Raw genomic sequence first — 14,324 nt, forward strand, 5'->3', positions numbered from 1 at the left:
TAGGCAGCTTCTAAAGGTGCCATAGTTTACCGTAGTTTACCGTAGTTCTGCGAGTTTTTGCAGGCAAAGTCCAGTCATTTCAATAGGAATTCATACAATTGAGGATTTCATGACAAAAGATATTTTCAAAGTGACTTCTCTGTGAGCTTTAAAGGTGCCCTAGAATCAAAAATTGAATTTACCTCGGCATAGTTGAATAACAATAGTTCAGTACATGGAAAAGACTAAGAATAAATCTCATTTGTTTAAAAGACCTCCGGAAAACAGGCGAATCTCAACATAACACACACTGTTACATAACAGTCGGGATCATTAATATGTATGACCCCAATATTTGCATATGCCAGCCCATGTTCAAGGCATCACACAAGGGCAGCCAATATTAACATCTGGATCTGCACAGCTGAATCATCAGACTAGGTAAGCAAGCAAGAACAATAGCGAAAAATGGCAGATGGAGCCATAATAACTTACATGATCCATGATATCATGATATTTTTAGTGATGTTTGTAAATTGTCTTTCTAAATGTTTCGTTAGCATGTTGCTAATGTACTGTTAAATATGGTTAAAGTTACCGTCATTTATTACTGTATTCGCGAAAATTAAAAATTTTCATTTTTAAACACTTGCAGTCTGTATAATTCATAAACACAACTTCATTCTTTATAAATCTCTCCAACAGTGTAGCATTAGCCCGTTAGCCACAGACCATATAGCCTCAAACTTCAGAATCAAATGTAAACATCCAAATAAATACTATACTCACAGGAATCGATGCATGCATGCAGCATAAATGACGAACATCTTGTAAAGATCCATTTGAGGGTTATATTAACTGTGTGAACTTTGTTTATGCACTGTATAACTACACTATAGTCGAGAGCTCGGGAGGGCAGGGAGCGAGAGATTTAAAGGGGCCGCACAGCCTGAATCGGTGCATAGTTAATGATGCCCCAAAAAAGGCAGTTAAAAAAATTAATTAAAAACATCTATGGGGTATTTTGAGCTGAAACTTCGCAGACACATTCACAGATGTTCTTTAAACATCACTACACTATTAACAATGGACATTTATTGTTTTTGTTAATATGACAGCACCCGTGAGGTCCATTTACTGTTGTTTGCAAATTTTCATGGGCAAAATCCATTTGTTTCAATAGAAATGCTTGAAATCAGGAATTTTGTTTTAAGGAAAAAGAATTCCACACACAGATTTTGCTACAGGTTCAGGTTGGTCAAGTGAATTCACTGCATTGACCAAAAGAAGGATGCTTGGTTGGTGACATCTAACACTCCTGTTATGTGGAAATTTCAGCAATGTTTTTAATATGTGGGGTCAAAATGACCCCAGACATCACCGATTGTCCAAAATGTTTAGCAAGATGGGCATCTTTATGAATTGTAATAAAGACCTTGTGACAGATCGACCACCCCAAAAGATGGATTACGCAGCCAAGTTTTCTGTAATTGCCTAGCAGGGCATTGATTTTTTTTTTTTTTTTTTTTTTTACCAAAAACTTCTGTTGTCTTGCCATCATCAGCCCCTTTGACTTTGAGACTCTGAAATCTTTGTTCTGGATCTACCATCATCCCATAGACCTCCCAGACACCTCTGGACTAAACTGGAGGGATGCTATCATCCAGTGTCGACCATGGAGGAAACGTGTGAGACGTAGAACTACCACCTTCTGTGATGAGTCAGACAGTGCCCGAAGATGATAAGTCAGTGCGGCCCTCGCCCCGGAAGAGGAGCCCACCAGTGAGTCTGACCAGGGGTGTGAGCCCACAACATCAGTTGCTGAGGGTATTTTGGTGGATTTTGAGACTGAGGACTGGCTGATTGACTTCAGCGCAGAGCTATCGTCTCTCCATTTCAAGTTTTTCATCGCTGTTCCTAGACAGCACCATGGATTGTTTGAACTTTTTATTTGTTCCTTCTGAAACTTCATCGCTGTTTTTAGACAGCACAAACACCTGCATGGACAATGTTATTACCTTCAACCCTGTCTAGCCTTCATCTGCCTCCATCACGCCCTGCTCAGCCAGTCCTCCAGCCCCATCTCTGCTGGAGGTTGTCAGCCTTTCACCATCTCCTACGATGCCAAGCAGTCACGTCAAGCCTCAGGTCCTACAACCACTATCAGTGCCTGAGTGGATAGATCCAGTGGCTCTGCCTCCAGCCTCAGATCGTCTTGCTCTGTCCAGGCCTGTCAACCTGTCAGCTCCACCTTGGCTCCTCCCACCTTCAGCTTTACCAGAAACCCTCAGCCTTTCGGCTCCACTGGGTTCCCACATCCCACCAGTTCCCCCTTGGTCAGTTGTCACTCCACACCACAGACTTGCAGATCTTCCACTACGCTCTGTTCTTCCACCCCTACTTCTGCTGCGGGCTCCTTTTTACCTTCGTGTTTGCCTCGGTCCTCCATCACACCAGAGTCGCCTCAGTCCTTGGACAGTCTGGCTTTACCTCAGATGATCATCACCCAGTCCTCCTGTGCCAGCGCTGTTGCTCTTCTCCATCTGCTCCCTTGGATCCACCGGCTTCGCCTCCATCGGCCGTCCCCCAGTTGACGTCAGCCTCCACGCCCCCTTGGCTCCTCCCTCCCTCGACACCACCGTGGGCTGTCTTCTCTGGGCTCTGGGTCTGCGCATTCGGACGCCCTTCATCATCACTGCCGGGGTCTCGTCGTCCAGATTGCACCTTCTTCTTATCTCTTGTCTTCACTGTGTCATTGGCTTGGCCACCTCCTAAGCTCCCTCTGTCCATCCCTTACTTCTGCTACTACAGTGCGAGGTCACGCCTACTAGGAGGGAGCGCTCTGTCATGGTTATCTGGACTCATTCATCTTTAGTTTCACTTCCATGGTCTTTCAGTTTGTTTTCACCAGTCAGATGTTTCTTTGTCTTAGTTTCCTGCCAGTCATCAGTTGTCATGGACACTTATCTAATCATCACACCTGTTCGTTATCACCTCATTATCACTATGTATTTAAGTTGCTCTGTTTCCCTTCAGTTGACGGTCAACACTTGCGTGTTGTGTGGGTTTACCCGTTTCACACACGTACTGTTTAACCTTCTGTCTGTTCCTGTGTTTATTGTATTTAAATCACTTCGTATTGGATCCTGTTTACCTTCATCTTCATTTTGTAACAATGATATTGTAACTGCAATACGATTTGCATGATAAAGTCATCATAAATCATGAATACTGCTGCAATGTAGTAAGTTCCCAGCCTCAATGTGTCCTTAACTGAGGTAAAATCATTTCAGAGGCTTTCAACTTTCAGTGAAAACAGATGGATTTGATGTCTGAATTAAGACATTATGAGGCCGAAAAAGGAAAAACAATTTAATTACAAATAGATTGGCTGCTATGATGTTGTGTGGTCTTTTTGTAAACACCAGAGATTTGCTTTGAGACTAGATGGAGCTGTTCTCTTTGTCTACCCTCCAAAAAAACAGAAATACACAGGGCCAGGCCAATGTTTGTACAGAACACCAAACTCAGGACACCCCAGGGGCAGAAAATGTTTGGTCACATGCCTTGTTCTGGCCTCAGATTAGCGTAGCTAACATTGTTTTTCCTTTTCTTGTTACTAAGCCCAAAAGTCAAGGATTCACTTACAATAACATTAAATAATAGGCCGCTGTTTTTGATCTCACTGGCTTTACCAAAAAAATGTCTCATTGTCTGACAATAACAGCGTGAAACATATTTACAGTATGGGAAGAGGGCCAGTGAAATTTTATAACTTAACCTGCACAAGAACTTTAAAAGATTACAATCATCCTTCTAAATGCATAAAATGCAATAACAGTACATTTTGATTATCTTCTGTGTAGTTTTTATATAATAGCATTAGATTGTGGTGTAGCTCACCATCTTGACTTTTTAACCCCTGGAAAGCTTCAAAATAAACATCCTCTTTGTTTACAATCCAGTGTAGACCTGCTGTTGGTGTTTTTACACATTGTGACATCAGTTCATCACATTAAAGCTGAAAAAGAGGATATTATTGGTTCTTTGGAAACTATTTCCCCTTAAAAAATGTAATACAGACACTGCATTCCTACAAAACACACATGTAAAAGCCATAAATATACAGATGTGGCATGTGCATAACTGTATTAAAATTAGAAATTTAATTGCTTACAAATTGTTAATTTATAGCTCATGTGACTTAATGGATTCTGAATTTATGTCTAATTTAACTTCATATATTTTTCCCAAAAATTCCAAGGAGAAATAAAAAGGAGACAACGGAGACAATTGTTGCATTCGCCAAAAGAAAATATTTAGAATTTTTTTTTTCAAAGGAAAGCCATTGGGGTCCAAAACAACAATGGAATTTTACTGTATAGGCAAGCACAATTGAAACCTTCAAAATGTCTTATTATGTGTTCTTCAAAAGAGAAAGTCATACAGGCTTGAAACAGCATAAGGGTTGAGTGAGTTGTCATTTTACCGTAAACTAATACAATCTAAGCACAGTTTACGACATTGTTGGGATCTCTTCTGAAACCACTGAAGCGGACATTTCTCAGGTTTTCTCAGAGTACCCGAACACCATACTTGATTAAAAGTACAGATACCATACAGTGAAAATTACTCCATTACAAGCTGCAAGTACCAATACGACTCCAATACGACTTGAGTAAAAGACTTACCCCCGGTTTCACAGACTTAAGCTAGTCCTAGACTAAAATGCATTTTTGAGCTGTTTTAATTGAAAGCAACTTGCACTGACATATCTTAAAATATGTCAGAGCCATTGTTTTGTCTCAAAACACACCAGTAATGTTTTTTCTAGGGCACGTTTATAAAAGCTACTTAAATTCCATAAATGAAATAAGGCCTAATCCTGGCTTAGCCTAAGCCCTCTCTGTGAAACCGGGCCTTAGAGTATCTGATTTTAACAGTACTTAAGTATTTTATTCATACTAAATGTAAGCTCAATGTTGCACTAGTCCTCAACATCTAAGAGGAATGTCAGTGAAAAACAAGTAACTTGGCACGCTGGTTTCGGCTGCAGCCATGTCCTCATCTATTGGATAAACACCTACCTGCTAATGCATTTGCGTAAAGTAGCCCTGCTGACAAGTTTGGGTGAGTAAGGGCAAAACGCACAAGATATAGTACCAATGCCCTGTAGATGGTGATATCGCTTCTTTTGTAGCAGAAATAAACTGCTGCAGAAAAAGTTAGGTGCCATGAAAAATGTAACAAACAATTGCATTACTAATAATAAATGTATTAAAGTAAAGAGTACATATATTTATTCAAAAATGTAGTCAAGTAAAAGTTTCAAATATGTTTGATATTCAGTAAAACTACAAAGTATCCAAAAGATACTTAAGTACAGTAACTAATTACTTTTACATTTACACAAACATGGGATAAGAAACAATCTCCATTCACTTTCCATTTAATCTTATTGATTGATAAGAGTAACAACTGAAATTATCAAAATCTAATTAACTTTTCTTTCCTATGTGTTTCTTCTACATTTGTTGAAGGAGAATAAATCTCCTTTAAGATGTGCTTTTACATTTCTTCATTGTTGTTACTTTATTTCACCTTTCCGAGGTTATTATGACTCACATGGTCCCAGCAAAGCATCTGTCTGAAGATGTCAAGCTAGAAAGATGAGACCTCAGTGTGTCGTCCAAGTCTGACATCTCACTTTGCGTGTGGAGAAGACAATAAATGAGATGGTTTTCAAAGAAAATGAGACTGTTCTACAAAAGAGAAGCCCATTCACTCCAACGACAACAGAATTGACGCTAACTCCCTGGCACTGTGCGTCTACACCAGGGACTGCATGGCTTCTCACACAACAAAGTGCCAGCTGAACTAACATAACCTGGATTCAATTCTCCTGTAACCATTTCCCATCCAGTATCCACTGTGCGCAATTAGTACTGAGGCGTTTCGCCCTGGCCAAGAATTGTGAATTTTTTTCCCTCTATTTTTTTAACCATACCAAACCCCCCAGCTGCCAAAAAAACAGTCCAATTATAAGGAACAATTCATCAAGTTGCAAGCACAAGTCTTGGAATGGCGACAGCTACAGAAAAACAAAAAATGTGCTTCTAACAGTAAGGGAAAATCTGTCTTTACAATCCCTAGGCTTCTCACTGCCAACTTTGTGCTGGCTGTTGGGTGAGCGGAAATGAAAGCGTGCTAGATTCTGCCCCCCGGAGAATAACTCTAACCCTGCAAAGCGCAAATCAAACATACAATCGACGTCACAGGAAACCATTTTGAAGCCTAAAACCTCCCAATGGAAGATCCATTTGAGTGCCGCGGGTATGTGCGAGCCGCTACGCCTCCTTCTTTCAAGGCTTCAGCCGCAAAATAACCCAAACCATACCACACCGCCAGTGGTCTGAGGACAGAACCCCTTTCTCTTTTCCCCGCTCCCTCCCTATCGCAGTCGTTTTTTCTCACCATCCCATCTCTCATTCTTGTACTTACTTCATCCAACACACGCAAAACTCCTCTTCTTCTCCCACTCTCTTTTGTCTGCATCTTATCAACAAACACACAATTGTTTTAAACAAAAAGGCAATTGTGGATCAAGTTTATGCAGTCTAGAGATTGAGGAATGGCAGCTCTTGATTAGAAGCACCAATTTGAATCAGGAGGTCTTTTTTTCGAGACTCCCCTGCCCACAAACCAGGAGTTCTGGAGTCAGTAATGATCTGTATCTTATTGTGTTTAATTATCCAGGATCTGTGTGAGGCCTGGTGCCAAACCTTTGAGATTTTGCCTCGGAGGACCACATGACCCCCCCACGCCTGCCCTTCCAGCCTGCTTGACATTTGAAAAATGGGTTGAAAGGTCAGACCCTAAGCAATCAAAGAAGTTTGTTTTGGCACTCCCTCCCCCCATCCCACTGGCTGGGGGCAAGGCCTTGCCATCGCCTCGCATGCCTCCCTGAGAAACAAATATGTCCTTAAAGATCACTGTGGGTTGAGGCCACACATTTGGATCAGTCCAGGGTAGGCACCAATCTTCGCTGCTGAGCTAACGGAAGTGGACGCAAATGAAAACCAGGACACATCACAAGGTTTCCCTCTGAGCAAAAGGTTGGCTGAGATTTCCAAAAGTGTACAATTCATACACTTTCCTTACAAAAACATGTGAAATTCTCTTGAGGGGTTTTGCATTCCAATCACCTATTGGTCCCGCTTGAATGAGATCAGAGGATGTGTGTGTGTGTGTGTGTGTGCGTGTGTGTGTGTTCGGGTGTTCTTTCAGTGATTAACAATGCAGTGCTGCTTAAACTATTCCCAGCAATCTGTTTGAGTAAGGCCAGGGGGGCGTCACATTTCCATTAAATCAAAAACCACAGCATTCTCAGACGTTTAAGAATCTCTAAAATAAATCTTTAAACATTTATTGTATTTCCCACCTGATATCACTTAATTAGACTCTAATATATCAAGTGATGTAATTCAATTAACCTTTCAGGTTCCCTAACTGGCTAAACTCTTACTTCAGATCGTTGTCCTGCTGTTTAGGTGGAATATTGAGGCTTCTAGTTTTAAACCCAACAGAATCTTTGGCATATATTTGGATTAGGAGAACCTACAGTAGGACTTTTGCCAGACACTGCAAGAAGAATGATTTATTGTTGATTATGTATTTCAAAGGAGTAGGTTGGGTGGCCACGTACTGTCAAGACTAAAACTCTAGTTTAAAACCCATTTCTGTCACATTCAGCACATCAAAACAGCCCCCACCCCCTGTTCTTTGAGTTTCATTATGATTATTAGCTTGTTTAAAATGCAAATGCATTTCTTGAAAAGCTTCTTTAGACAAAGACCACCCAGTAGGTATAAGGCATTGTTGATTGCAGATAAGCAGGAATGGGGTGCCGAGGGAAATTATTTGCCCCTCTAAAGCACATCACTATGCAGGAGACTTACAAATACATCACTGGTAAAAAGACAATAAAATAGTGTCCCCATTTGCCATGACATCCGTTTTTCCAGACATCGTTTTCTGTGTTGAAATGTGCAACAAATATACAGTTCTAAGATTTGACAGATTAGCTGATGTTTGGGATCTGCTAGCTCTGGTTGGAAGGCTTTTTTCCAAGAAATAAATCAATGCAGGATGTGTTGAATCAACTGGCCATGTACACACTGCTGTTTAATTCAGTTATCACTATTGCTTATTTACGAGTTCTTTTATATACAGAAGGGACAGCCACACTGTACAACCAAATTTTTGTTACATTTATATAGTACTTTTGTCATAATTTACTCTCATGTCATTCTAAACCTATAGATATTTTGAATAATATGCTGATCATTCTTTTTCGTGCAATTATAATGAATGGGCACTGATACATTCAAGCTTCAAAAAGGACACAAAAGCAGCATAAAAAGTATTGTAACAATATGACTCGTATACTACAATTCAAGTCATACGATAGCTTTGTGTAAGGAACACCTCAAAAGTCGTTATTCACTAATAATTAACTTGAGAACTACTAAAAGTAGACCATTGAGAGTTAATCTGAATGAGAGTTGATGTGAAAGAATGAATCATTCAGACTGGTTTTGTGAACCTGATCAACAATTTAATTGCAAGATCTGACATTACTACACAAAGTTAGACATAATTGTCGTAGATGTGGCATAATGGGAAGTTGCTCAGATGTAGCATCTGGCTTTAGTAGAGTTTATGTGCTGTTGATCTGAATTTGAATCTAGTTTTGGCCATTTCCTGAAATCCCGATCATTTCCTGTCCTTTGTAAAAAACAGTATCAACTTTAGGTTTGACTAAATGGAGAACAGGTGCTGAAAGCATGTATACATCTGTTTTTTGTCACAAATCTTAAGGACCTTTGGTTTACAGTTGTATCGGGTTTGTTTCTCCTATTGATTCTCAAAAAACATTGCACCCATCTGGGCAAACTGTTATGGTACAGCACCAAAAAAAACCTGCTAACTGCTACTGATATTCATCAGACAAGTCAGTTGTTTACATTAGATAGTCTTCCTAAGGGAGGGGGGAGTTCCTTTACTATTGTTATTTGTATACTACGGTATATTAATAATATGGGATGGTGGATTGTCCCCCTGCACATCTGTGCACATGGGCACTTCAACAGAGCTTCCAGCTGGGCTAAAAACACTGCTGTTTGTGCACTAGGCCACGGCAGAAAATGTGGGGTGACAGAGTGCATTGGCTGAGCTCAAATGAACCAACAGCAACCTGGGGGTGTCAGGAATGTCTATGGCTCCTGTCCAATACTCCCGCTCACTATGGGCCTGCTCTGGTTGTCTTAGAGAACATCTTTCAGAGACGCTAAAATGCGTAGTGTGTGCAGGTTTTTTTTTCACAAGATTTGCTTCGCAGCTATTTTTAGGAAGAGTATTTATCGGCCCATCGTTTGCTGGAGATCACTCAAGGTGGCACCATGCCCTGGAACTAAAGGAGCATCAATATATTTGCTTGAGTTCTTGAAACTTGCCAAATTCAAAAACTCTCCCATTAGCTTCATGATCAACACTAAAATGAGTGTTGTCAGCAAGAAATTCTGCTGGGTTTGAAGCTGTGGGGAGATGATGTTTATTTTAAAGACCCAGATGTGTCTCTCCAAGGTTTAAGTATCACTGAAAAACAGCCACATCCATGAGTCAAGAATGACAACATATTTTGTTATCAGGGGACAGAGCCCCTATTACAGTATGAAACAGCAGACCACACAGGATGCTTGCAAAAGCTTACATTTATTAAATGGACAATAAACGTGATATATTCATATTGTTGAAAAGGTTAGTTTATCTTTATTGATAGATCATATAAATTCTACTTCTCTGAGAAAAACAAGCTACAGAGTTTGTAATAGGTCATCCGAGTAGTGCGTATTTGGAGAAAGCTTAAAGATACTCCCTACCAGAAGACACTTTGCAGGTATGCACTCACATGAAGCCAAAAATCTGGCCCATTTGCGCAATTTTGAGGAGGAAGAAACGGTATTACAAACAGTCAATCTCATGTTACAGCTAGTAAAGGGAGTGCACAAAGTTTTGTATGTGTCATCTTCTATCTTAAGCCTATGATGTCATGTCAGTTCCAAACTTGGCGTAAAAAATAGGGTCATGCCCACTTTTCTTACAAGAGCCTGAATGAAAAGGAAAGGCAAAGAGAGCCTGTGTTAAATATTCAACCCTCTTCCATTAGCTTTTCATGGATGGACAGCTCACACGGCTCACACTGTCAATTTCATAAGACATTAAAGAACCAAGAAGGTTACAAAGGAGATTAGGAGGGAAAAGAGAGCATGTGTGCATAGGACGGATGGCCCATCTAGTTTTCAATAATGATGCATCTCCCATGATCCCTCAGTTTGGCATTCTTTTCCCTTACCCTCTAAATTCTATTGTCACATTTTGTTTTTATCACCAGTAGGGGAGCACTGTTTTAAAGACAAAGCATAAATCCTGGAAAGCAACCATATTTCTCCTATTACTGCTGGTCTGAGATCAAGGATCCGAGGCTTCCCAAATCCAGAACATTAATGCCAAAATCAGTGTGTTAGGAACATTATGTTAACAAATCAGGAAATTCATGCAAGCTGTGTGTGTAAAGTTCAGTTAAATGCATTGTGTTTCAAGGTTTTTATAAGGTTTGGGCAAGAGAAGGGGAGTTGATTGGGCTGTCAAGGGGAGGGATGCTGGGACGAAGGGGGCCAACCTTGGCAACCATTGCAAGACTTCCCGAATGTAACGTGGACTCTCCTCATTCATTCAAGCAATGAGGATACTGGACAAAAATCCAGGGTTCTTTCTTTGTTGTCCAGTTGCTGCCTTACAAGGCTTTTTTTTTTTTCTTTTGCCTTTTTTTTTTTTTTTTTTGCCTTAAATCAAAATGCTTTATTGCAATGCAGGGGGTACTTCAGTATAAGCACAAAACAGTGGGCAAATGTTATCAATATTGACATTCTCCCTGGCGAACACCAGGTTGGCTGGGTGAGGTAAGCCTCTCTGGTATGAAATCTGGCAAGCAGTTATCCAACACATCTGTGGGGAATAGCTAACTCTAGAGCCAACAGAGTTGAAGAAAACACAAAAACAAGTCATGTTGTACTGTTTTATTGGAAATGAAGTATGCAGGTTTTTAAAAAAAGCATCAGGAACATTAACAGTATGATTTTGCATGAACTGGAGTCACTTCATTAGATTGACAATTTTACCGCAACTAGTTCATGAACTGTCTTGAAGATCCGCAAGGGGAAAAGGGGGGAAAAAAAAGACATTTGGACAAAACTTTAAATAAAAAGGAACTGTGTGTGCTCAAGAACTCTGCAAGGAAGACCTTTGTTCAAGCAAGTTTCTGAGACCTGTGGGAGGAGAACAACCTGACTTTCATGACAAGGCAGATGCTCAGGAGTGATCGTATGCTTTGTAGACATTAGCATTCTCTGACAGAGCGCATGATTCTATTGGAGTAATGGGTTTCCAAGCCTTCTCTCAGGCAGTCTGTCTTTCCATCGAGTCAGATCAGATCACTGCAAACGGCCCTCTATGGACATTAGTCAGATCACTGTAAATTGCTCTTCCTGCACAAATACATAATCTACAATACACAACATTCTTCATTCAGCTGTTGCCTCTCTGAAGTCATTCTTCATTCAACACTTGTCTGTCTAGAGGCCAAACCATTCAGTAACTCCTCCTCTTCTGGGATCTGGTTTCTGCCTCTGACGCTCGTCCTCCATGAACTTCTCCTGCATCTCCTCAGCAGAGCCCTCCTCGTGCTTCTTATCCTTCTCAGGAAAGATATCTGGGAATTGGAAAGTTTGCTGCTGAGCCTGTAAGAAACACAGGAATTGTAAAAGATTTAAAAGGAAGATTACGAAGACTGTCTGTTTGTCATAAACATGTTTGCAACAGGTTTTAATGTCACTGATTTTTTAAATTGGCTACTTCAGCTTCATTGTCCAAACTGTGTTGGGGGAAGGGAATGAAATTAACATTAAAGGATTAGTTCACTTTCAAATTAAAATTTCCTGATAATTTACTCACCCCCATGTCATCCAAGATGTCCATGTCCTTCTCTCTTCAGTCAAAAAGAAATTAAGGTTTTTGATGAAAACTTTCCAGGATTTTTCTCCATATAGTGGACTTCAATGGCCTCCAAATGGTTAAGGTCAAAATTACAGTTTCATTGCAGCTTCAAAGCATTGTACATGATCCCAGACAAGGAATAAGGGTCTTATCTAGAGAAACCATCACTCATTTTCTAAAAAATATATATATATACACACACACATTTTAACTCTCTGGAGTGTGTTAACGCGCCGGCGCGTTTTGCAGGATTTTTTCACATTGCAGTAAAACAGACTTAAAATACTCCGTCATTTCTTGTCATAGAGACATAAGTAATATATCAATTGAAACTATAGAATACCTTCTTTTATTTGTGTGTATGTTGTAAAATAAAGAAAACTAACATGATGCGTGATGTCTCCTCTCCCTCTGAACGAAGTCCAATCTGATAGTTCTCAGAAAATTAACTTACTTATGAATACTAATGACAAAAAAAAATGACACCTATGTCTAAAGAAACGTTGAAATGTCAGATTTTAAATCATGCAAGTCAAATCGAAAACAAACATTCTGTGTTTATGTAATCTGTATGAAAAGTGAGCCATGTCAGAAGTCTGTGATTCAGCTCATTATCCACTAATGCGGCCACGCCCACGCCCACGGAGGGAGCGCTATTCAGACGCAAATTCAGAGGCAATACACGTAACGTTATGCATTGTCTCAATCGTGTATTTATTGTCCTGAAAAGTGTTTATCTGGATGTTAAAGCCAGGGTTAGCGATCTCTAGAAGACATGCTGTTAGTTCCTGGTTCCTTTTCTTCTTTATATGAATTTGTGGCCTGAAGGTGTACATAGCGCCCTCCGGGTGCAAGTATGAATTGAAAACACAGTATCCAGCACTCAGTGACGACTATAAATATTGAATAAATATTACTCCTCTGTACAGAAAATTGACAAACATATAAGAATCCATCAATATTTCTCCAACTGTGCATGCTTTTAAGCTAAAAACCTATATGAAATGCCATAGAGGTAACATAATTGTTCAGACACTTTGCATCTCAGAAATACATGATATTTTAAAGAATATAATAGAATACCATTATTTTAAATTGAGCTGAGACATGATTACAGAGGGTTTTTTTTCACAGCCTACCTGACTGAAAGGCCTCATTAATATGCAAGTCATTTCAGGTCATTATTATGCGGTCATTATTATTCAGGTCATTATTATTATTATTATTATTATTATTATTATTTTGTCTTCTCAGGTGTAAATGACCCATTATTCATGATCATTCACACCTCAATGCATACTGTGCTTCTTGACAAAAAGTGTATTACAAAAACTAAATTAATATATTGTTTTATATGAAGGAGTAGGCAGCATAATTTTTACATAATTCTGAAGCAAAAACTCTAGTCTACAACCTCCAATACCCAGAAGTCTTGTCAATACAGGTTTAATATACTTTTTTTGGCCTTATTTCAGTGACTTAAGTGTTTTGTTTTTTTCAATAACCACGCATAAACATTATTCCTTTAAAAACAAAAACATGTACATACATGTTTCTCACATATTATGGTAGCTTAGTTTGTGCTGAATACAGTGTAATGACAAATATGTTTATGAACAACTGAAAAAAGCACAAATGTCAGGGTATGTCAAAACTTCTCCAGGCCCCAAATCAGCCTCAGACTCCAGAGGGTAACCATAAATGCTTATATTGAACTAGCTCTCTTCTTCTTCTTCTTCTTCTTCTTCTTCTTCTCTATTAGAATTCTAGCAATGTAGACACTGCTAAGTGTATTACTGCCCTCCACAGGTTAAAGTTCGAACTAATTGTTATATACTTGCACTAGCATATTGTATATGACAATTTAGTTCAAACTTTGACCTGAGGAGGGCAGTTATACACTTAGCAGTGTCTACACTGCTGGAATTCTAATAATAATAATAAGAAGAGAGCTAGTTCAAGATGAGCATTTATGATTAAAATGTATAAAATTGTAATTTTTTTTAGAAAATGAGTGATGGTTTCTCTAGATAAGACCCTTATTTCTCGTCTAGGATCACGTAGAATGCTTTGAAGCTGCAATGAAACTGTAATTTTGACCTTCAACCATTTGGAGGCCATTTAAGTCCACTATATGGAGAAAAATCCTGGAATGTTTTCATCAAAAACCTTAATTTCTTTTTGACTGAAGAAAGAAAGACATGAACATTTTGGATGACATGGGGATGAGT

The 14,324-nt window shown here is 39.4% G+C and overlaps 1 protein-coding gene across 1 annotated transcript in view; it reads right to left on the reverse strand.

Annotated features, from left to right (window-relative positions):
* Nucleotides 1-11,108: 11,108 nt before the first annotated feature.
* mrpl23 (mitochondrial ribosomal protein L23) overlaps nt 11,109-14,324 on the reverse strand; it is a 32,144-nt gene continuing 28,928 nt past the window's right edge. Inside the window, exon 5 of the mRNA XM_067379921.1 lies at nt 11,109-11,837. Within this exon, the coding sequence (XP_067236022.1) occupies nt 11,673-11,837 (165 nt within the window). The 3' untranslated portion in view covers nt 11,109-11,672. The remainder of the gene's footprint in view (nt 11,838-14,324) is intronic.

Source organism: Chanodichthys erythropterus, chromosome 24 (genome assembly GCF_024489055.1).
Source record: "Chanodichthys erythropterus isolate Z2021 chromosome 24, ASM2448905v1, whole genome shotgun sequence".
Taxonomy (NCBI): Eukaryota; Metazoa; Chordata; class Actinopteri; order Cypriniformes; family Xenocyprididae; genus Chanodichthys; species Chanodichthys erythropterus.